Source organism: Diplotaxodon limnothrissa, linkage group LG14 (genome assembly GCF_057381915.1).
Source record: "Diplotaxodon limnothrissa isolate DT_005_m linkage group LG14, D_limnothrissa_male_GT1.1, whole genome shotgun sequence".
NCBI lineage: Eukaryota > Metazoa > Chordata > Actinopteri > Cichliformes > Cichlidae > Diplotaxodon > Diplotaxodon limnothrissa.
Genome location: NC_140609.1, coordinates 28,547,725 through 28,572,304, shown reverse-complemented (window position 1 = coordinate 28,572,304; position 24,580 = coordinate 28,547,725). Strand labels below are relative to the sequence as shown.

Genomic DNA, 24,580 nt, shown 5'->3' with positions numbered 1-24,580 from the left:
ATCTTCTGACTCAGAGTGGAGTCCTTTTACCGATCTCCCAAACTGCTAGTGCAGTATTTCATCATCTACAATGCATGGTCATTATACAGTAGATAATAAAACAGGTCATGGGGAACAATAGTAAGGAACAGTGCATGGTCTTTTTCATATTTCTATGTAGCTTTTCCATTTCACAAACATATTACATGGTGGTCGGTGGTTATCTAAGCATGCAACTTCAGTATAAATCATATAGTTTGTTAATGGGGAGATAAGGGCTCAGAATAATTTAAAATAACTGTGTATGGCAAATAAATGATTTGAACCAGGTTGTCAAGAGTCTTATTGATAAGGAATGATGGCACCTTGAAATCAATGACAATGAACTTTTAAATGATTTTTGAGTTGAGAATGGTGAAAAAAGTAGCTGCTCATGCTACATTGTTTGTTTTTTTCTTCTTTTTGCTGCCTGTTATTGCATAACAGACAGCAGAGGGAGCTAATATGTTGATGTTAAATAATAAATACTTGTTGACATTTATCAAGTTGCATATTTGTGTCGTCCTTATAGATCTAAACATCTTTCTATATCCCTGACTATTGTTATTATTATTATTATCTCCCAAATCGCTTCATTCACAATTTTAAGTGTGGAAGAAGGATACTGAGTATGTTTCTGAGAGAGTCATTTAAAACGGCGTATATTCACAGACCAGCAACAGCAGATATTTTGATGCCTCAGAACAGTAGATACAAGTCTTGTGCATAAAATACAAATAAAAGTAGAGACTTACTCCACCATTCATTTTGTTTTAACAGTCTTTTTGGGTTTCTGTCAACTCCAGAAACAAGTATATGGCATTGTAGCTGCTAAATGTTTGTTTATCAGGTAACTGTAGGCTTTGTGCAGCAAGCATAATGAGAGTTCTCTAGTTTAAAACCATTCTCAATCTTCCACCGACTTGATTGAAATCTTTTATTTTTCCTCTCCCAGAGAACTCAGATGTATCTGTGACCTGCGGGCCTGAGCACATAGACCTGAGCATCTACCTTTGCCCGATGTACAATGCTTTTTACAACGAGTCCTGGGTGGTCCTCAATAATCAGACAAATAATCCTAAATGTTATGGGACTGCTGACTTCACTGTTGACCCACCAAGATTAAGATTCAGCTTTCCAATAAATCAAATTCTCTCTCTTTCTGCGGTAATAATATTGAGGTAACCTATATAATAGTTTTTACTTCAGTTTTAATTTTTTAACAAATTTATTGAAAGCTGTCATGCTAAAACATATTTCTCCATCAACAGATAAGCAGTCATATTAGGAGTGGACAGTTTTCAGACTTCTCATATGTCCAGTACGTCACTGTCTTTGGCACTGTTACTTCTATAGACCGCGTTGCGGGCATGATCACCTACAGGCCCCAGATCCGGTACAATTTCTCCTGCACATACCGGATGAAATATCTGTTCAACAACACCAAACTGAGTGTGTGAGTATGCCATGTGACGCACAGAGTAATACCTGCAAACTGAATCTGTCATACTCTAAAATAATATGTTTATTTGGTTGAATGCAGATCTGGTGGGACTTCAAGTATAAAATCCAACGATGGTAGATTATTCAACATGCTGAGTCTGCAGCTCTACAAAGTAATCTTTAAAATCTTTTAGAATTAACTAGAATATTAAAAAAAATACTTTTAAAACTTCATTTTCTCTATTAATTTTCCCTGGAACAGGACAAACAGTACCAAGAGATCTTAACTATCCCAGAAACAGGACTTGAAGTGAAGACAAAGATTTATGTTGAAGTGAAAGCCATCAATCTAAAAGACAGGCAAGTTTTAAAATTTACATTAATAACTTTTTTTTTTAAATTGTCTTTTTTTAAAAAAAACTCTCTGTTTGTTCTCAAAGGTTCAATGTGCTGCTGGAATGATGCTTTGCAACAACAAGTCCAAGTCCAATGCAAAGCGGCCATTATGGCCTGTTTGTGTGGTGAGTGAGATAAATGTAATATGTACCCATTTACACACTGACACATTTCAAGCTTTCTCAAGTACATGTTTATTATTTTACTAGGTATACACGGGATGCGCAAACTATGGTGGAGATCAATGGGGTGTCGCAAAAGGCGCTTTTCTCCTTTGAAGCCTTCAGATTGGTGGACAATGAGTATGAGACAGTTTCCACTTTCTATTTGCTTTGTGTCACCAGACTCTGTGAGGTGTCTAAACGTCGCTCGTTACTGTCTGTAAGTTCACTTCATAGACTTTGATCTTTAAAATATTATGTCTTTAACTTTTGCTCAGTTCTGTGAACATTTCCATTACCTGTTTGAAGATTGTTTTGCAGTTTTTCATGTTTTTGACAGAAATTTGGATCTTCTGAGAGACTGTGCAAGAGAAAGGTCAACAAATACGTGTCAGAGAGCACTATAGTAACTTCACCTGCCATCCACGTGAGAAGCCAGAGGAGGAAAGCAATGACACTTGTGTTGAGTAGCATAGGTATGCTTTCGTACTTGGCAGTAAATAACAGCACAAACATAAAAGGAAACAAAGTAGAAGATAGACAGTATTATATATGTTAATATATACATTTACAATATTTTGGGGGTAAATTAACCCTCTGAAGGCTCAGTCGTGAGCATTCAGATTCATTCATTCAAGCTTCACATTATGAATCCATTCCAAACAGTCAGAATTAAATTAAAAAATTGTCATTTTTTAGACCCGTTAGGCTGCTGTATGTTTTCTTATCACAGTTGCATCCTTTTGATTCTAACTAATTCTAACAAATTTACACGATAACAGCAAGAATTCAAAGCTTTATAGCCACTCTGTTTCAAAACAGGCCAAAACCTCTGAATACACATTTTTGCTTCACTTCATAATTGTTCTGTTTTCTTAGTAATGCATTTTTTAAATGTATTTTTAGTTGTATAATTTTATAAATGCAAGAAAAACATTGTTAACACATTTATAATAGATTGTGTGCCCTGTATTGTTAGGCTCAAGCATGTTTTGAGGCTAATTTTCTTTCTCTTTTTTTTGCAGTTTTGTTTTTGGCTCTTTTGATTTCAGATCAAAAGTTTATTTTTCTTTTAAAAGCAAAATTAGCTTTAAAACGAACCAGTTAATTAACATTACTGGTGTTCTTTCCTTTAGATTTTTCTGTAGATCTGCCAGCTGACTCAGTCTTTGATGCTAAGAATCTGTGTTGAATGTGATGTGTGAAGTTGCACAACTCATAAAATGGTCATGTAGGTTTAATTGAAATGGATGAATTCATTGTTGAGGACTTTTAGATCACGACAAACATCAAACTGAGCACAGAGCAGAAGATATTTTCTGAACCGTTATGAGCTTGTTCCATGGAAAGTGCTCTGATTGGACAATTTGATGCACTTCATTTAATTAACCAGAAATTTCTAACACAAATTTAGAAAAAACATAACCACTAAATCACTCTGGTCCAGTATATTGAAACCAAAAAGAAAGGGAAAGGTCCAATTGCACAAGTTTATTTTAATATGTCATAAAATTGTACAAATTTTTTGTTACAATAGTACAAAAATCCAGGCATTCGTTTATAATGTTAATAATTACATGTATGTTTATTCACATGTGAAAAAGTTATGTTTGAATACTATTAGACCCTTAACCCTACAGTGAGGGCTTTGTTTGCTCTGCTCTGCCCTGTCGGAGGCACTTTGCTGCTATTGTTTGGTCCACTTGGCGTCTTAAATGGAAGCGTTTAGTGTAAATCAGTACCATGTTGTTCTGAATCGTGACCTTTTCCTCAAATAAAACAAAGCTCATCTGATGGGAGTGGTTACCTCTAATGGTGACAATACCTCCATTCGTAGTGCACATATCAAATGATGGGAAATGCATGCGATGTCCTTTGTTACTGAATACCAACACAATTTCACATCTATGGGAGGAATACGTTTTGAAAGAAAAGTGTTAAATTGCTTGCAAAGAATTATACCTAAGAATCAGTGTCACTGCGTATTAAAGCTGTATGACCAAACATCTTTTAAAAAGTCTTTTAAGCTTTATATTAGTGTCTTTTATTTGTTGCCGGCTTGTGTTTGCATATGTTCATATCTGCACCGTATATACATGTGTATCTGTATTTACGTGTATGTACAGTCTCTATTTACACATGTATCACCTTAGTTCAGTAACATTTTTTATGTGTTTTGTGGTAATAGCTCATTGGTTTAGCTGACCAAATCAGCTCCTTTAGACTCTGACCTCCTGCATCTGGAGCATTCGAGAAAATATCTAACTGCAAATCATCTTCAGCCAGTTTGCTTCACAGCTAAACTTGTAACGGTGATACATCATTACTTCCTGAATGTACCAGATGCTGGCCAATCAGCTTCTCCACCTTAACCAATCATAGGCGCATACTACAAAGCTAGTTGGACTTCTTTGCACTAGATCAACCTAAAACTACAGTGTTAGGTATCATCACAGTGGCATTGTCTCTTTGTTAACCTGAGCTTTCGGCTTCAGGGTCCGTGCGCATCCACATATTGTTTGATTCTTCCTCTGCATAAAATAGAACAGTTGAAATAGAGCTCTAATGCAGGGTGTATAGGTGCATCCTTTATGTTTTAAACAGTGAAGCATAAACGAGATAAGACATAAAACCATGACAGGAAGTAGAAGACATGCTAACAAGTACTCAGTTTTTTTTTTTTAGGTTTTAAAGATGATTTGGTGTAGGAAAAGTTGGTTTGATATCCGATATCCTGACATTTTGATGTGAATATGATCAAAAGAAGCTCCACATACAAGTTCTCAGAAACACTGTTAAACTCCAATCACATTTGATATCATAAAATATAGTTGGGCTTGAAAAACTATTTATTAGTTTATTTATTTGGCACAGCTTTAAAGACAACTCTCTCCTTATGTCTTGTCCTCAATTTGCATGTATGGTGAGAGGGATTTACAGGAACTGAAGATGTATGAACTGAGAAAAGAGGCGAGAGAAGTCTAGAAGTCATGCCTACATAGTCTTAGTTACTCTTTACCACCTCGGGCGCAGCCTTTTCTCTGAAAATCCACTCTTCTAACTGTATGTACCTGTAATGTTTTGCTTTGACAAAAGCCAACAAACCCCCCATGGGCCTCTTTCCCTTTAAATATGCAACATTTTTCAGTATAAAAATGCAAGTCCTGATGTTTTTTGTGTTTTTCCTCATACAGATTCTCCATTGTTGAAGCGCAAAAGGATCCCTGTAATGCTTGTAACTGTGTGCAGTGTCATCATAACTGTTTTGCTGTCCATTTGAAAAACAGTCATTCCATTATGTCCCCCAGTCATGAAGGAATATTGATTAAAAATATGTAATGCTGAAAAAAAGAAATGTCAGTTTGGTCAGCCATTATTTAGGCTCAATATTTACTGCAGTTTGAAGATAATAGTTCATATTTTATGCATTGGAAAAAAATATTTAGTGCAACTTTTTTAGCAGTTGGATTACATTGAATTCAATGTTAAATGTTCCATATTATAAACTGGGGTTGGAAAATAAGGAATATTATTTTAACTTTCTTGCTGTTAACAAAATGACAAAACAACAACAACAAAGGTTTACCTGCTGATGTGCATACTGCTCTGTACGCGTCTGTCCTGTATGTAGGTTTAGAATATTAACCCGTTTCAACATTTGCAGGTAATTTGTCAGAAACATCAAGAGAAGTTAAAGTTTATTGACGGTGGATCCAAAACAAAAGTTAATCTATGAACAAGTTAACCTGACATTTATTCAGCATGAGAAAATGTAACTTTGTTGTCAAACCACTCAACTTGAGCTGAGCCTCTGAAATACTCTTTTCCATGTCCTTCCCGGTCACTTTAAATGAATATCTTGACATCATCCCAGCCTCCTGTCTTTTTTATCAGTGCCACCGTCTCCAAACCATACATCATATCTGTCCTTCTGTCACAAATCACTGCTGATGCTCGTCTCCACCCACTCACCCAGTTCTGCTACTTCATTGTTACACCTGCTTCTGTCGCGTTCCTGGGTCTGTTGACCCAGCGTTTTGAGTTTTAGTTTATTTGGATGTTATGTTTAAGTTCTGTAGGGTAGCTAAGTTCATTTGTTTATTAGTTTCTCTTTGTGTTTTCTACCCCTGTATTTAAGTTTCCCTCTCCCTGTTTCATGCTGCGTGTCTTATGTTGTCAAGTTTATATTGTCTTGTCCGTGTCTCATGTTTCCTGTTTTATTTTGAAGGTCTGTGTCCTATGTCAGTGTAGTCAGCTTTGCTTCCTTTGTCTTGTTATGTCTAGTTATGACTAGTGTCAGCTGTTTCCCCATGTGTTTCCACTTCCCCTAATTACCCTTGTGTGTATTTAGTCTGTGTTTCTGTTCATTCTTTGTTAGGTTGTCTGTTGTTCACGCCTTGTTCGCCATGCCATGGTTCATGTTGTTTGTTTAGTTCTCCCAGTTTAGGTTAATCTTAGTTTTATTTCAGTTTGCCTTGCCCTTTGTTTGTACCTTTTTTACCAGCCTCATTAAACAGCTCGCTTTTTGTTAATTCAAGTTTTGTTCCACGCTCTATTTTGTCTGCATTTTGGGTCCTCTGCGTCACTCCATACAGTCTGCCTCTGCCAGACCATGACAGCTTCCCTCTTATCGATGCGTATACCCTCTCTCGCTTCAACTGACCTTTATTCCTTGTTTCTCCAGCGCATACCTACACCTCTGTAGGACTCCACATCACATAAGCTAATTCTCTACATTTAAAGCTACTTTTAAAATCCCTACTACCACCTCTATACACCAACCTTTCCTTCTCTCTCACTGCCTCCAAGCACCCGCCACCCCACTCCTCCTCCTTTGGTTTTGTCCAACAGTAGCATAGAGTTTACACAAAATACCTTCACTGACAACCCTCCACATTTATCTGAGCCTGGGACCGGCAGTAGAAGTGCACTGGCTTGTTGTCATCTGTAACGGTTGTACAAAAACAGTTGAGATATTTCAGAGCTCAACAAAAAACACTAAGAAAAACCTGCTGTTAAATGTTAAATTTCTTATAATTTACTGAACAATTAAAAAAGACAGACTTGTTCAAATGATCTGTATTAAATGTCTTTTATTGCACTTGTGGTTAATATAATTAACACGGCACTTTAACAGTTCATCACACGTGAGATCTGTCTTTGGATTGAATTATATTTTTGAAAATACTGTCAATAATTGTTAGTCCAAGAAGCCATGTTTTCTGAAGACTCAGCTAAGTAAACAAAGGCTATATTGGCACTTCCAGGTGATATAACATTGATAACTTGTGGTATATACTAAGTGTAAGTTCTTCCAAATAACAATACAAATAAAAAATACCCAGTGTCTTATTAATGTTCGGCAAAAGTGGGTGGCCCACAGGTTTCTGTAAAATTTCTGCCAAACTGATGACTCCAGTGTTTCACTCCGCTGCCTTTCATTTATTTTTAAACTTTGAAATGTAAAAGCAGTTTTACTTTATACTCGTCTGTAATCTCGTCACAGTTTGAGATATTTATTTGAAAGCGGTTTTTGCAGAGTTCAGCATTCTCAGCGGGAGTACGGCTTCCACCCATTCATTCGGGGTAGCCATCATGCGCTCCCACAGCGCCACCTCATAAGGACTCGAGTCCATCCAGTCCACCACTGCTCCGTAACTTCTGCCTACAGAGAGGGAGAGACAAAAAAAGCACCAAAAAAAAAAAAAAATCATCTTTCCAGCATGAAACTGTTAAATTTCTTAGAATAATTAGCTCTTATCTACATCATATAAAGCCTTTGTTTTCTTTCTACACACTTTGATCTAGAAACACTACTCACATTATGTCATTCTGTTTTTGAAAATTACATTCTGCACACTTTTATGTTTCGCAGACTATAAAGGCTGTGCATGCAACCAGCCAACAAGAATGATCAAAGCATTGAAGATTAAAGACATTTCACATATATATATACTAAAATGAGCAAGTCTTACTGCTTTCACTCATAATGTAAACATCAAAGCTCCAATAACTTCACAACAGAAGGCATGTTCAGTTTGTCGTTCAGTGCCACCTCAACTGGCAGCTGGAAACTTTGTCTATCCCATCTAACAGAGGTTGTCTTCATGATGTCTACACGACTGAAAGCACCGAGCTGATACCATGTGTCGCCAATACAATATTTGCATTTGCAGTGCTTGAACAGGTGTACCTAATGAAGCGGCCGCTGAGTGTATCTCATCAGGTTGCGTATTTTCATAAGTACTTCTTCCATCAGTAGCCTACCTGTTCCAGTCCCCAGCCTCAGGCCCCCCAGCAGGTTGCTTGCGAGCCTGTCTCGGTCCCACACAGTGAGCTCCACGCATGCCTCTGTTAGATCAGCCTCTCTGATGCCATCATACACCATCGTGTGGTTAAACACCGGATCCACCGTCCTCCGCAGCACACGCGTCTTCTGGCGACTTTTCCTGCTCGTGTCTGGCAGGACGAAGCTTCAAATGAGCGGGCAGAAGAAAACATGTCGTGACTAATACAGAAGAACCCCTTAAATAACTAACTTGAGATGAATCAGCTGTGCATACCACTTTACATATGGGTCGATGGTAGCCCTGATTAGAGGCAGGTTCTTGCATTCTTTCACCCAAATGTGAATCTCTCCAGTGCTGCAACTGTCTTTAGCTACACCTTTAAAGAAAATGACATTACATTTTTATGACTCTGGTATTTCTACACAAGTATAAGACTGAACTTAAAAACTAAAACATACTGCAGTAAGGGAGGTTAATACATAACATTTTATTACTGGATTTAAATGATGCTTTTCTTTCCTGCTTTTATTTAACTGGTAATCTAGGTTGATTCTTGCACACACTTTGTACAGTGATAGTCAGCTATAGTGCTGTGAAAAAGTATTTACTGTGCACGATTTCTTTGGTTTGTTACATATTTGTCATATTTGTTAAACGTTTCAGATCAAACACATTTTAAATATTAGACAAATATAACCCAAGGAAATACAAAATGCAGTTTTTACTCCTCTGCTGCAAAAGGCTGATGGGATATTGTCATCACCCTTCTGGGCGAGTTTACCAACCTACCTGGCAAAGTAATTACACCCCTAAATCTAATAACTAGTTCTGGCACCCGTGTCAGCAAGAACTGCAATCGAGCGTTTGTGATAACTGGTAATAAGCCTTTCATATCACTGTGGAGGAATTCAGGCTCGTTCGTCTTTGCAGAATTGTTTTAAGCAAGCCACAGTTGAAGGTTTTAAAGCATGAAAAGGCTTTTAAGGTCACACCAATCAGATTTAAGTCCAAACTTTGGCTAGGTCACTCAAAACAAAGAGTTCCTTAAGAACTCCACCTTTATACTCATACATGATTAAAAGTTCAAAATAATTCTTATTTATCGTTCACATTACATGGTTTGTTTGTTTTTAGATGGGCAGGTGTCAACTTTCATCATTTTAAGAAAAAACAGAAGCACTGTGAAAAATATCTCCATCCAGATTAAAAACATCAAGCATTTGGTGATGTAGAAATCTTGGCCAATCAGAAGCCAAGCGGAAGGCTTGAGTTTTACATTTGACTCAAGAGTGAGGTTCAACTTCTCCTAAACATCAGGGGAAACACTGACATCCATATTCTATTCATGCAACTGCAGATATTAAAATCTTGCCTTTAATAATAATAATAATAATGGATTGGATTTATATAGCGCTTTTCAAGGCACCCAAAGCGCTTTACAATACCACTATTCATTCACTCTCACATTCATACACTGGTGGAGGCAAGCTACAGTTGTAGCCACAGCTGCCCTGGGGCAGACTGACAGAAGCGAGGCTGCCATATCGCGCCATCGGCCCCTCTGGCCAACACCAGTAGGCAAGTAGGGTAAAGTGTCTTGCCCAAAGACACAACGACCAGGACAGAGAGCCCAGGGATCGAACCGGCGACCTTCCGGTTACAGATGCGATTCCCAACCCCCTGAGCCACGGTCGCCCCTTTGTCTGCCACTGCAGGAAATCGCCTCATATAAAACAAATGATGTGTTGTGCAGTCTGATGTCAGAAAAGGAAAAAAGGCACATGCCTTTGACGTTATAGGACAAAATCTGTTTCCTCGCACAGAAGGAAATGCAGAGTATGAAAATCTTCAGCCAAAAAAAGTTTTTCAAAAGTCAAAATGCAAAGAAAAATACCCATGTATGTGAGGACAGGGTGTTACACAAGTCTTTTTTAACACGTCTCCCTTTAACCCGACTTTCTTCTGATTGGCTCTATGTCAGAATAACAGAAGCTTTGACAAACAGGTGAGAGAGGCTGCTGTGCTACTGTAAACAATACTGCTAATCTAATATAAAAAACAGAGGAGGATTACTTGCAGACCTTCGCTGTGGATGATCTGTGGCAGGAAACGTATGGCTAGTTTCATCTCTCCTCGGTCATTTGATGGCGCTAGCGTGGGCGTCGTCTAAGACACGGGAGACATTACATAAACACCCAAAAACTTCATCATGTGACAGCTGATATAACCAACTCAAACAAGACTCTGGAAAATAAATGAGCGGACGGACCACATTCTCCAGATAAACCGGCGTTATGCGATGAGAAAACAATGTCGCAGATAAAGAAGCCTTTGTGTGTGTTTATCTTTTTTTCTTACCCTGGCTTTCAGGGCTAAGTAGTTCATCTGGGTGTGGTCAAAGTCCCACTTAGACAGCTCCACGTCTACCTCGCCCAGGAAACTGTTCTTGCCAAACGTGTCATGATGCCAAACAGAAAGAATGAGTGTCTGGGTCCTGAGATACTCCATGCGAACTCTATACTGGGAGGATAGGAAAGAGCAGGGCGCTTTTATTTGCTGTCAGGCAAGATTTACGGTGTGGGAATATTTGTGTGTTGGTAAAATATCCACATATTCTTACTCTGAGGATCTCGTTAAAAGTCGGGTTTAACGTCTTCTTTTTTACCGATGTTTTCCTCTTTCCGAGATTAGCTTTATCGGGCGCCAGGTAGCTCTTGACATACCTTAAAAGGAAAGAAAACAAATCTTACAGAATATATGGAGGAAGTAGTCACAGTTAGTGGCCAAAAATGGGCTAAAATGAATAATAACTTTTGTGTGATATGGTGACAGAATATAGTAGAAATGGATAAATACAATAAGTTAAGAAAAAAAACAAACTTTCTTATACTTCAAGTTTCTAGTGAAAGCTGAGGAAACATCATGAACCACATGTACTGTTGTTCTGACCTTGCCACTTTGCTATATTGCAGGTAAATGCTAGTGCTATAGTGGCTACAGCCATCTCTTATATACAGTCAATACTCTGTATATGCCCCTCTTTATTATTTTACAGTGACTTAAAAGAAACCTGGAGTCCTTTTTTGGTGGGGACAGGTGAAAACATGATGCAGGAATATCACGTTTCCTTTCATTGGTTTATAATCTAGTATGGAAGTAGCACTCACGGATCTGAGCGGCCCCTTTTCGGGTCTACAGCAGCCAAGTCTCGGCACTCGGCCACAAAAATATGAAACTCTCTGAGCCGCTGGACGTAGTTGATGGAGAACTGGATGCTTCCCTGGACCTCCACATTCGCAAAGTCTGCACTGTACATGGTCATCACACTTCCACTTAGCTGAAAGCATACGCAAACATGAAGATAAACATTGTTTATTATAAAACAAAGCAGAAGACGGTCTGATGCATGCATGTTTGAGCTTTTGGTTATTGAGTTTTATTGTGCAGCAGGTACAGACGGAGAAGGAATGTGTGAGGTACAAACAGTGACCGGAGTTCTTGTTAGTGCACTTTTCTATACTTTGACCTGATCAGTGCTACAAACCTTAGCGCTGGAAAGTTGCTGTGAACTGCACTAAGGTGTGGGGAGGATTCAAATTTCTTTTAGAGCTATCAGTTTTCTCCTTTAAAATCATCTCTATGGATAAGCTTTAAAAAAAGCCCTACTTGACAAACCTCATATCTCACTCAGCATTTCAGTATTTGTTGCTCCAGGGCTCACTGGAGCTTCCTAAGGCCTGAGAAGTGGTAAAATCACAACAAAATTTAAATTTACGCTTGATTAAAAGTGTTCACTAATGAAGATTTGGCTGAAGACCAACTTTGTTTAGCTAATGCACATCTGCTCACGTCTGGTTAGCCTCCCACTGTTCAGCTGAGGTGCAGTGCACAGATGCTTGGCAGCTTTGGGATCTTTCTGATTCTGGCTGTCATCCCGACATGGGGGCAGTGGTGGTAGAAACATTTATTTATGTCAGTATCAATACAACTGGAGATATTCTACTTCACATAATATTCAAAGTATAAGAAAACTGATGATTAATGCTCATATTAAACAAAGTTTACAAAAGAATGAGGTCAGTGTATCACTGTAGGCCACGACATGTTGGCGACTGTGCCAGCAATAGCATGAATGCTAAGTGGAATGCAGCCTTCAGTACACCTGTATTGTTAATTTAAAGCTTTTGTTGTGGAAAAAGGTTTCTCTAGTTCAGCTTAAAGCCAAGAAGCAGCGCAGTTAAAGTGAGAGATAAGTGAATGGGAAAAATGCGCATGCAAAGCGATGCATTCTGCTGTGTATAAACATACAGAAGACACAGACGGCCTGCCAGAAGAGATGGTGAGGTTAGACATTGAGCTGCCCATTATTAGTCTTTCTCGGGGGTAACTGTCCTCGCAGGTGGAGTCAGTGGTTTCGCCAGGATCCTACAACACAGACAGCAAACAAAGCTCTGTGCTCGAAGATGCAGTGCAGGCTTTTTTCTACAGGACTAAAAGATGCAAGAAGTCATTTTACCTCCTTCTGTAAGAATGAAGGAACTGATTTGCTCATCTTCTTCAGGTGGTCTGGATCCGAAAATAAGGCCGAGGAGGGTGATGCGATAACAGAAGCTAGAGCGCGGTTAGTTGGGAAGCAGAAGATTAAAATACTGATTAAATTTCCGCTATGATCGCAAGAAAATGTATATCCTCCGGAGACCCAGCCTAATTATGCATGTCCTCTGTAGTAGACACAAAAATCAGAGAAAAAGTTAAACTGAGAGATACTTTTTTCCCTTGGTTCTCAGAAGGATAAAATAAGATAAGTATTTGTCTTATCATGTCTCGCATAAAGTTCCTAATGTTGTAAATCTGCTCAACATTTGGCAATAAAATCCTTTCTGAAAGGAAAAAGGCAGTTTCTACCATCGTTAACGCGCCTGAGGTCAGAAGTTGAGTCCTGTCTTCTTTCTTGTCCTTGGAGAAACAGAATTACAGTCATCTCAAATTGTGTCTACAAATGGAAGATTCGGGCTTTAGCATTGAGAACATGCTCACGTGGTGATAATGATGCGGTGATATCCTCCATACTTTTAGCCAGATTTTTGGGCCGTGCTTCTGCTCGCCGCAGTGCTTTCCTTACAGGATTTTGGTCACAGTCATCATTTTCACCTGCAATCAGCGGAAAACGCTCTGATTAACTGATTAATGGTCTTGAAAGCTGAGAAAGCACCATGAAGCAAATTAAGGGCACTGATTAATGGCTGTCGTCTGGATCCTGGATGCGTGGAGGAAACTTTTAGACTTGACAAAAGGTATAAATAAGGTTTATCTATTCTTATTTGAATGATAAATAGTCTGAAATATTTTTAAACTGTTCTAGGAAAAAAAACCCAGAAGCATGTGAAAAATGGCAATCACAGTATCCCACTACAGTGTTTTTCGGTTAACGGCATTGCAATGCAAAGACAAGAGGCTAATCTGCTAATCTTTGACAGCTGATTATGAAACAGCTTTTGATCAGCTGATTATTGCAGCTCCATTTACTTTGAATCCACAAATGAAAATCGAAGTATTTGAAGTTTGAGGTTTACAATGAGGTAATAATGAAAATACAAAAGAAAAGAAATTAACCTTTAAACAATTCAAGGTTTGAGGTTTGAAGAATACTATATAGCACTATAAAACTACTGTTGGTGAAATGTTGTTTTGTTTTTGCTTTTTAATTAAGTTACCCAGCCCACAAATTAAACACAGACAGCTGACTGCAGGTACACAGTCTGTTTACTGAGATTTGCTGTTGCCAACACAGATAACCCGACACGGACACAATGTCAAGGACACAGCTGGATCCAAGCCATGATGACAAACTGTATCGGAGTGTACACACAGGAGTACGACCTACACAAAACAGCTGTTGAAAAAAATTAGATTGATATTTGCGATGAATGGGAGGGATGCTCGTTTATTTATTTTCTGGTTTATTTTATGCAAACTAATTCATTTCAATTTCTTTAAATGTTTCCAGCAACCCACTGGTACTATTTGCAGATGTCACCCATAGGTTGCTACAGATCACCTGACGCGAGGATAATCCATCTTCAAACAATCCCGGGCCACCTTGGATTTACTGTAATTTACATGAGCACACCTGGTCTGCGATGCGTCTCTCTGAAGCAGGGACTGCTGGTTGTATTCTACTTATAGACAGTCTCTGTCTGGGCTATTCAAATGACCCATTTCAAAAGGTAACGATATCACAAGGTCATAGCAGTTGCAGTGCACTGTTCAACCACTATTTTCTCAAGCATAACTGTAGCTGAAGGAAAGAAAAAAAAACTTTATGACGACATGTATTTTAGAGAGAAGTTCTTGTTTTGAGTTGCAGTAGAAAGTAAAAACATCAGATTGAAAACTGGTGCTTACGATTTGAACTGTTTCTCGAGTTGGACCAGGTTTCTGACGTGCTGCTCACAGAGGACTCCTGGCCAGTGTCTGAGCTGCTGTAGTTTGCCCACAGGGGGCGTTGACTCATCTTGTTGACCTTCCTGCTGTATCGCTCCTCAGAGCTAACCGGTGTGCTGGCCCTCACCGGCCCAGTCAGATCCAGTTCATACCCAGATTTGCCCTCTGACCCCTCGTCCTTCACGGCCGGAGCGAGTGAGGTGTGGACGCTGGTCTTATCCGTCATCCCCAGGTAGTGCCGGTAGTCTCTAGGAACAAAGGCGCGTGCTCGTGGAGTCAGAGCCTCCGTTTCCTCTGATCGTCTCGGCACTATAGCTTTCTCAGGGTTCTGCCTTTGCTTTCTGCTCTGAGAGTGAACAGGGCTGACATCCATTTTCAGTTTGCTTTGATCTTTTTCATCGGGAATGCTCAAAGCGAACATGCTGGTGGCGCGGCGCATAGAATTACCCCGACTGCTCGAACAACCAAAGCTGTCTTTTCTGCTCTTAGGAATACGACTCTCTTTTCCTGAGCTGTTTTGTGGTTTTGAAGTTTTCTCCTCTCTGCTGGAATCTTTTGAGCTCTTTCTGGACAATCTTTGTTGGCCTGACTCAGTTGAGTTATAATTAGGTGGGTTGTTTTTGCCATCACCCAGTGCTCTGGACCCAGAGCCCGTCTGTCTGTCATGTGGCGACTTTGATCGATTCAGAGGAGGTGGAGATGATTTCATCACGGCTGGTCTTGTTTTCTCGACAGCAGAGGATAGTCTGTAAATCTCTGGATCAACAACCTTTACGTCCTGAGACGACAGCTGAGCACTTATTCCCTCTTTCCTTTTGGGGCTTTTGGGTTTGTCAAAGGAAAATGATCCCTTGGAGTCTGATGTGGCCTCATCCCAGAACTCGCGTAGAGTGTTAAACTGGGCCCGGCTTGTGCCGAGGCTCGGAGACAGCTTGTCTATTCTCTGATTCAGCGGCATAATAGAAAAATTTTGATGATTTTTGTCATAGTTTTCATCGTCACTGCCTGACTCATTGCCAATTGACCTCAGGTCATATTCTGATTTTGTGAATCTTTTATTCAGTTTCGCCTGATTTGCTCCACGAGCCACCTTACCATCTCCGAAAGCTCTAGGTTTGCCGGTATAAAACATGGGCTTGTTCCTCTCCTGCTCCCAGAAGGATTTGAGCTGCTTTATTCGCTCTGCAGTGCTTTCTTGGTTTTGCAACGCCTGCCTATTTAGATGAGGACTGTTAGTCCTGTCTTTATTGGATGAGTCCTCTTTTCTTTTTGGAGACATGCTCGAATGAATGCTTTTATCCTCACCTGAACCTCTTTGAATTTGTGCTTTTGTGGTGATCTGCACATCATTCCCAGGTTGCTTATAGTCCATGTACACATTGTTTCTGGTTAAACAGAGCTTCTCAGAATCCAGGCTGGCCCTTGTTAGAAGGTCTGTATCCAGCTGAGACACGGGGAGACTTTTTGAGAGCTCTTCTGGCAGCAGGACTTCTCTTGGTTCAGAAAAGCTGTCAGGTTTGATTAAAAAGATGCTCTCAGACTCTGGACTGATGGCCGTCCTTGCCGGTGCTCTTGTTGTGCAAAAAACCTCAGCATCTGAACCTCTTCTCTCACTGGACAGCAACATCAAATAATCTGACTTGTATGTTGAATCATCATTACCCTCTTGGGGCAAATTAATCACCAGATTGTCTGCTTGCTGGTGGTTATTTAAATGAACACTCTCTCCTACATCTGTAGTGATTAGCAGCTGCTGCTCTCTTTCATCACTTGGATTTGAAGCGTATTTATCATAAATCTCATTCCCGCTGTATATTCCAGGAACCAACGCCATATCAGACCTTTTCTCTGTCGTCAGCTGAGCAGATTTTTGACCTTTGTCGCCAGACGAGACCGACTTCCCAATGAGTGTTTTAGGGCCTGTATTGCTTTTCTCCCAGAACGACTTCAGATGAGATATTTTAGGTGGTTGGCTTTCATCGGCATCGTCTTTCACATCTTGTGAATGCATTCTCTCTCTGGTACCCGTCTTCACCTCCTCTTGTGATTCAATCACTTCCTTGCTGCCTCTTCTGTCAGCGGCTCTAAGCTCTTTGTCATTGTTGATCTGTCTTTGTAAATGATTCCTCTTTGTTTCAAGCGTTTCCTTTTTCCTGTCACTTATCATATCCACAGCATCTTTCGACAATAAATCCTCAGCTCTTAATCTACTAACTTCCACATGTTTGTCAGGGCTCTTTGTAACCACTGGATCGTCTGAATTTAGCCAATCGCTGCTGTCCGTGCTGCGGCTGAACCACTCCAGCACCTTTGCAATGGATTCCTCATCCTCACCAGTGGGACTGGTGGCCTGAGTGGATAGCTTAAACACATTTGCATGATTTGACCTCTGGGTTTGCTGATGAGACTTATCAACGAAGTTGAGATCATAGGATACAGGGAGATCTGGATCTAAAAAGCAACGTGGGGAAATAGAATTAGATACTTGGCTCTACTTCAATAAGCGGCAGGATTACAACATCAATTTAATGAATAAATAAAACAGTATTAGTGTACAAGGTGTGACCAAAGAGCGCTACAACCCACTGAGGAAAAAGCATTTCTGACTTCAATTTCAGCTCTCTGCCCTTCAAGGTCTTCTCCTTGTTCACCTCTGGACTTATTCCAGCACTCCTGTGTTTTTAAAGTCACTCTACAGAAGTCAAGTTCTAATCACTTGTCACTGTGATGCTTGCTGGATCTCCTGAAGTTTTGACACATTAAGTTAAGTTTAAAGGCCCCCAAAGGTTCTGACCTTCAAATTTCTCATCTTTAAGTTGGTGGGAGCCGAATTTGTCTCTTTCTTTTATCTGTTATAAGCCGGTGCAATGTTCTCCTTCGGCTGCCCTGGTACATTACAGGAGAGTTCAACATTGACTCACTAAATTCACAGCACACAGTAGAGAAAATGTGAAAAACAAAGCAAAACACTGACTCTCTCTCAGATAAGCTCCTAATTTGATGTGTCGCCTTCAAGTTTAGACTCTCCTTCACCGGTGATGATCGCCGGCATGAATGTCGGGTTACCTTAAACCTGAATTTGAGGTTAAATTTCTGGTGAAATCACAGATGTGTGAGTGCATGAGGAGTGCTTGCGTACTGTAGGAGTGCTGGAAGCTTGCAGAGGCGGAAAATAAGATGACCCTGAAGGGGAAATGGACCTCATATAGCAGTATAACTTTGCGGTGTTGCTATATTGATGGCAGTGTGATTTCATATTTAGTCTAAAGTAAAACATTTTAACAACATTTTAAGAGGGTGATAAAACTTGCTGACCTTAGCAAACCCTCGATTTTTCATTCAGGCGATCGCCCCTTTTAATTGTGTCTTATATTTGTTTTATTGCCCAATACATTCAGATAATCTTATTTTCCTAATTATGGTTTAGAGCTCATTCTTGAATCTTAGTACTTAAATATTCAAATGGTGAATATTGTGTTTATTATACTTGCTACAAATCAGTATGTTAGATAGTCGTCCACAGTGGAGTTAAATTGGATTTGCTGGAATTACGATATATTATCTTCTGTTAAATTTTTGGACATTGGCTGAAGTGGGGAAAAAAAAAAGATTAATCGTCTGTCTGTAGCAGACAAACAGAGGAAAATACCAGAATGGAAGATACACTCGGGGTCACAAGATAAATAAAAGATGAAAAATGAAAAAACAATATTTCCCCCCAAAAAATGTCAGTTTTTCAGACTTTTCTCTGATTTTATTCATTTTTTTTAAACTTTCACCTCTTTTCATCTCCTCCAATCCTTGAAAGAGGAATACATGCCTGAAAGCCCTGCCCTGTCGTACCTTGTTACTGAACTTACCCACAATGTTTTGGGGCAAACTCAGCTCCTCCTGCCTCATCGCTGGCCCCACACGGCTGTTGTTTTCTTTGTCCTGAATGTTGGTGGTAGGCAGCGTGACAAAATTCAAAGGTGGAAGCTCTCTTTGAGGTTGGTCATCTCGTTCTTCACTCCTCTGCGATGGTCCCGTCTCAGTGGACGCATCACTTCTTGTGTATCTGGACACTCTGAAAATATACAGGTTGTGAGTTACAGTGGAAGGATGCAAACGTTTAATTACAGGTTCCCAGTATAAGTTTCCCACTGACCTGTCTCTTGTTATAGAAGCTGGGTTTCTCTGTCTTTCCAGACTTGAATTGGAGGAAACCTGAGAGTTGTCACACAGTGACTGCAAGGAGTTTTCATCTGCAGATGTGGATGACCGGGCTACCTGATTAGACACTGCACTTCTTTGAGGCATTTCATCTTGGCTCTTCAGGCCAGACTGATTAGAGCTCCCGCTGGATCCCCGCTGCAGCCTCCGTCGTGGTGTAGGAATAATCCCCGCTGACCCCGGCTGAGCATCCAACCCCAGGCCGTTGCTTTCAGACGGACTGAGAGGACGTCTGGAGAGAAAGGTCCTCTTCTTTGGCACTGGCCTAAAACCTACAGAGGAGCCCTCTGATGTCTGATTGGCCTCACCTGCTGGGTGATTCTTCAGTGGAGAGACGGGCTCTGAGGACAGAAAAGATAAGAGGCTCACTGCGGGATACCCTCAGATAGCCCCGCAAAGATCTGTATGTTCAAATTTCAGTTCAGACCTGTCTCCAGTGACTCCTGGTCTCGACTGGCTGACAGGTAATGATTATTTTCAGGAGGCTCAACAACAACAAGGGAAGCACGGTTAAAAGGGTTATGCCTCGGCTTGAAGACAGAAAAGAATGAAATGCGCTGTTAACTCTACAACAGGAAAAAAGAAATGGAAAAAAGAAAGTCCAGCCTGTTTTTCAACACGTACCATTCTCGGGGAACGAATCCCTGAACTTTGATTCTCTTTTTCTGCATCACTGGGAAAAAAGAATAAAAAAAAAAAGGGTGTATTTTTAATCTAATATGTAAACAACACCGTGCATGACTGGGACTCGCGACAGTAAAGAGTAATGACATTAAAGAAGCAAAAGATGTCTGCCCATCCAAACCACCCAAACATCAAAGGAGCAAACATATGAGACAACACTTGCGACATGTCTATGTTGTGGCTGAATTAAATTAATCTAATGCAATTCATTTAACTGCGTTTAAATCTCATGTGATGTAACGAAGCAATGGGAAATAAATGCACTGCAAACCAACACTGTCAGAGTGCAAATACCTGAGAGGGGCTAAGTCAAATATTGACTGCACTATAACAGAAGTGTGCTGAATGTGTGGCACAAAGTGACTTCACTACACAGTCAACTGTGTGACTAATCCAGTCTTATATTAACAAAAGGTCTTACAATAAAAAACAATCTTCTCATTCAAATTAGAACCACAGGATAGGACGATCCTGACATTTTTTTTTTGCATAACTTAATTTCAAACATAACAACAACATCTCGTAATGTCCCAATCGGAGTAATTGCTCTGAGAGTTTTATCGAGTTAAACACTTTGCCCAGAAGGTACAGTAGCCGCTGCCTGGCTATAAAACAGATGTATTCCTTGTCAGCACCACCTATGTTTACACAGGCTGAGTCACAAGACTCCGAGTACATATTCACACTGACAGGGTGACGAGAGAGATAAACAGAGCTGGTTCAGCCTCAAGTGATAATATCAGTGTCTGGTAGCGTTACATGTGAACGCATCCTTCGCGGTCTGTTTCTCGAGTCACAGTGAAGCTGGTACTGGTATCAGATCGATATTAGCACGGCAGGATCAATACTTGTAATTTTTTTATATACAGTTTGTTTTGGACATCATTGAATAGACCTCAAACATGAGAAATGCCTGAACCTTTTTGTGTTGACATAATAACATTTGCAGTATTGCACAGCACTATAGGAAACAACTGCTTACCTAATCTGCTGTGGCTGCTCTGCTTCCAGCTGTCTGGCAGGTTTCAGTGGAGGAACAATGTCTGAAGCTCGACTGCTCGCGACCTTGGGTCTGTCAAGTCTAAGAGAACCATCTGCAGGAGAGAGAGGTTTGGAAAAGTCTGTGAATAACAACACTGTCCAGGTTGATGAAGCAGAATAATTCTGATTTTCACCACACGTTGAGAGGGAATTCTTTCCTGGCCTCATTTCTGACCTCAGCACTCTGTATGTATTTACCTCCGAAAGGCTAAAACATTTAAATCCAGCAGATCAGTAAAATCTGTACTTGCCTCTGTTGTGATAACAGGGTGCTGTGGTCAAAAAGAGGAAAAGTTTTTTTCCCCTGAGCACGAAATGTGCATTTAAAACTCTTAGCGAACAGTGCAGAATGAGCAGACCTAAACTAGCCGCTTTTCCTTGTTTCATGGAAGCCAGAATGATTTCCGAGCCGTGGATCTTGTCCCTGTGTCTGCGTGACTTGGCCTCGTAAAACCACTCTCCTGTCAGGTACTTCAGTTTAGCGTCAGACTGGGAGGTATTGTTTACTATGTCCTCCAGTTTCCTGTTAGGATATAATAAAAAGAATAAAATAGACATACACAAAAGAGAAATGAAGTGAAAACGCTCAAGTGGAGAGGTTTTTTCTGTATAATTTCTAGTTCTTTTATGCAGTGTGTTAATCCTAGCTGAGTGGCACGTCTTGCTGAATGGCTACAGACACAAAAAAAAGCAAAAGCGAGACAATGCTCGCTTTCGGTTGCACTGAATGAAAAATCTGACACCATTTTAATTCACTTTGAGCAGGACTAACCTGCAAATATGGGGTGAAATACAAAGCCAAGAGCGCAGAAAGGACAGACAAACTCCCAAAAATCTTTTAAAGGTGTTCACAATGCAATCAACATAACACAAATTCTCTTTTGTGTTTTTAATCGTGTGAAGCATTTTTCAGATTTAAGCTTAAGCTAATGATAAGCTTCTGATTTTACTGTGCAGGAATTCGGAAAACATTTCCATCAACTTTAAATTGAATCAAAGAGGGAACAAAAAAATTCCTCCGCCTTGAGCTGACTGCTCCAACTCATCTTTCCTCCTTCACAGAGGAACTCGGTGGTCATGTGAAAAAAGGGTAGCACATTATTACAGACTGTTGGCTTAATCCTTTTACACTAGACTGGCCGAGACACAGTGAGCATTCAGCCCCCCGCTGATGGAAAAAGTCAGGCCGGCCAATTGCATTAAGGCCACAACAAAAAGCACGCTGTTTGATGGCATTCTCGATTTTTGAAAATGAAATCAAAACAGGGTACACAGCATCGGGGATTTTTGATAGTTTGCACGCATGGTTGCAATTTGAAAGACGAAGTGTGCACTTTTGTTTCAGGACATGGGAGAGGCCAGAGAAGATGTGAGCTTCTTGTTTGTCTTCACACACCCTGAATATGCACAGTGAGGAAGTTCTGACCCCGCCCGAAGGTGCTAAGACGACAGGGAAACAGCAGATGTCAATTGTTTTAAAAGTCCTAAAAAGATATGACCAAATTAAACTTCTTTTCCCCATCACGTTCGACACTCTTGATGCATCTCCCATCACTGAGGCCTTTAAGGGTTTCTATTCCTGTCCATCAGACCAGCATGATCCTCTCCCACGTGTGGACTTGGCTGTAATCTAATTGCTCATCTCACATTGAGGTTTCTCAGCTACGGAGGCAGCGTCTGTGTCCAGCCAAGCTGTTACTGTGTTATTGGATTATGAGCAGACAAATATTATTTTGACGATCCGACAAAGGCCTCTTCTCACAGAACGGGTGACAGAGGGACTTGGGAGTTCTTATTAAATCAATAAAATGACATTAGCTCAACAACATGACATTAACTTAAGAGTCAGCCCAAAATGTCTCAGCGCATGTCAAGAACAGAGCCAAGCAGCGACACGCGAGTAAACAGTGGCTTAAAGGACGCCCAAAAATATGACTTCATATCGTCATACGTGACTGAGACTCAAATTTCAACCTGACTCTCTCCTCCTCTGCCTTCTTCAGTTCAGCATCCCTCTTCAGCACCGTCATGATCATCGCCTGCTCCTCCTCCGTCAGGTGGCTCAGGTCTATCATGGTTCCTTCTCCTGCTTTTCTCAGCGGACAGGTGTGGAAATGGTTGCTGGTTCTGTCAAAGTATACAGCAGTTAATTCAGATCCTGTAAAGTTCTCAAAGTTTAGAGCTGTACCCTTAACTCTTTACCCCTTGAAGGACTACCAGCAGTGACACCTAGAAGCTCTTCTCTGATCTAAGTGGTTTCTTTAATATTTCAGGTCTGCTTATAGAACAAAATGACTGGGTTTGCATTAGAAGTTAATGAGGGTGGTCACTGTCTATGCAGCTACCCCTCTATACAGCAGGCTTCTCATTAAGAGTGACGTGGAGCCCATTTTTTCCAATTTAAACCAGAAGCCGGTCCAGTATTTAAAGCAATGAAAATAATTCCATTAGAGGAGTTATTGTTAAAGCTGTAGCTCCTATATTTTCTACTTTACCCAAGTATATAGCTGCCTTAAGCTGCTTTAAACTTCTAGTGCACTGCTATGGTTCTATCATGTGACTGATGGAGGTTTAACAAGGTTTACACAGAAGGTTAAACCTACAAAACCATCAATATTAAAGATCAAATCAGGGGCTCCTGTTATTTTTTGGCTTGTATGTAGTTTCATAGTCACATCTTATAGAAGCTCACACAGTGAATTTCTGGATATTGAATATGGGAACTTTTTTGAAGAAGGAGGTCAGGTTGGAAAGTAAGCAGCTCCTTAACCACGGGAACAGCTGCTTACACACTGATGCTATTGATATAAGCAAGTCATATATATTAATGAGCCACAGGCACGTATTTACTGTTACTCTAATAAGTACCCAAATTATGTTTAGAGTAATAAGGGTGCCTGAGAAAAAAATATTCTATCAGTGGTGCTAAACTTTAGCTGGTGTGCTCTTTTTTATATAAAAAAGTTTATCAAGCGAAAGAGATGCTGATACTTTAACACTAAACTTTGACATCTGGACAGTAACGCGAGGAATCGTCTGGTCTTTGTGCAGCTGATGATTCCTTCAGAGATAACCAGCAACAGGGCGGACGCAAAAGTTTTCTTTGGCTGAGCAAACTTAAGCACATGAACGTTTCATAGAGTAAAAAATGGTTTTAAATGAAGCACACCTGAGAAGTCTCATGTTAACCTATTAACGTGAGTGGCAGAGGTTTACCTTAAATCTCCAGAGAGTGTCACTTCCTTTCTTTCCACTTCAAACTCAACAAGTGTAAAACATCGTTTGTTTGTGTTTTATATTTGCCTACCTTACAGGACACCTGAGGACTTCTCACAGCCCGCTTCTGTCTTTCCCATCTTCATGTTTTACAAAAAAAGAGAATCACACGGGAAATAAAGTTTTTACCTCCTCCACAGGTCTCCTGCTGCTGGATGCGCCGGATCTCCTGACATGCGCGTGGGAGGGGGCGGACTCAGAGCGCGTGCATGGGGAGGATCTGATGAGCATGAGCTGCAGTTTTTAATTTGACTTTCAGTAACTATATAAATATTTATTTTTATTTAGTGAATGTCTGGGTGTTTCATGTCAAATTCAAGCTTTAATTTTAACTGATCTAACACTTAAATATAAATGAATTATGCAGTCAGTGGTGTAATGCCAGGTAGTGTCCAGCAGGTGTCTCCAGTTTACACACGTTGACATCATCGGTCTGTTTGACAAAAGGGTGTGAGCATCCTCACGGGCAGGCGAGGCTCTAGGACAGCCCAAACCTCAAATACAAGCTTACAGCAAGGCACTGTTTTCCCTTCCGCCTGCACTCTGAATGCTGTGAAATTATTTGGAGTAAGCAGACCATAAATATTCCCACGGTGACCCTGATGTGGTTTCAGG

The 24,580-nt window shown here is 40.3% G+C and overlaps 1 protein-coding gene and 1 pseudogene across 2 annotated transcripts; one reads left to right on the top strand and one right to left on the bottom strand.

The window, feature by feature from the left end:
- Positions 1 to 107: 107 nt before the first annotated feature.
- On the top strand, positions 108 to 3,210 carry LOC146619074 (zona pellucida-like domain-containing protein 1; annotated as a pseudogene).
- Positions 3,211 to 7,534: 4,324 nt separating this feature from the next.
- On the bottom strand, positions 7,535 to 24,141 carry sytl2b (synaptotagmin-like 2b). Of its 2 annotated transcripts, XM_085370770.1 has the most exons (20): positions 24,095 to 24,141; positions 22,664 to 22,816; positions 21,049 to 21,212; positions 20,631 to 20,742; positions 19,589 to 19,637; positions 19,392 to 19,494; positions 18,900 to 19,305; positions 18,613 to 18,818; positions 14,714 to 17,203; positions 13,346 to 13,459; positions 13,214 to 13,264; positions 12,825 to 12,919; positions 12,617 to 12,733; positions 11,476 to 11,645; positions 10,929 to 11,031; positions 10,667 to 10,828; positions 10,390 to 10,474; positions 8,582 to 8,684; positions 8,286 to 8,491; positions 7,535 to 7,683 (listed from the first exon to the last, which is right to left on the bottom strand). In XM_085370770.1, the coding sequence occupies exons 1-20, from the start codon at positions 24,139 to 24,141 to the stop codon at positions 7,535 to 7,537; spliced, it is 5,085 nt and encodes a 1,694-aa protein (XP_085226896.1). The 2 variants fall into 2 exon arrangements, with proteins under 2 accessions (XP_085226896.1, XP_085226897.1); XM_085370771.1 differs by lacking the exon at positions 24,095 to 24,141 and having other exon boundaries at positions 14,714 to 17,197; positions 18,613 to 18,764; positions 22,664 to 22,764.
- Between the last annotated feature and the right edge of the window lie 439 nt (positions 24,142 to 24,580).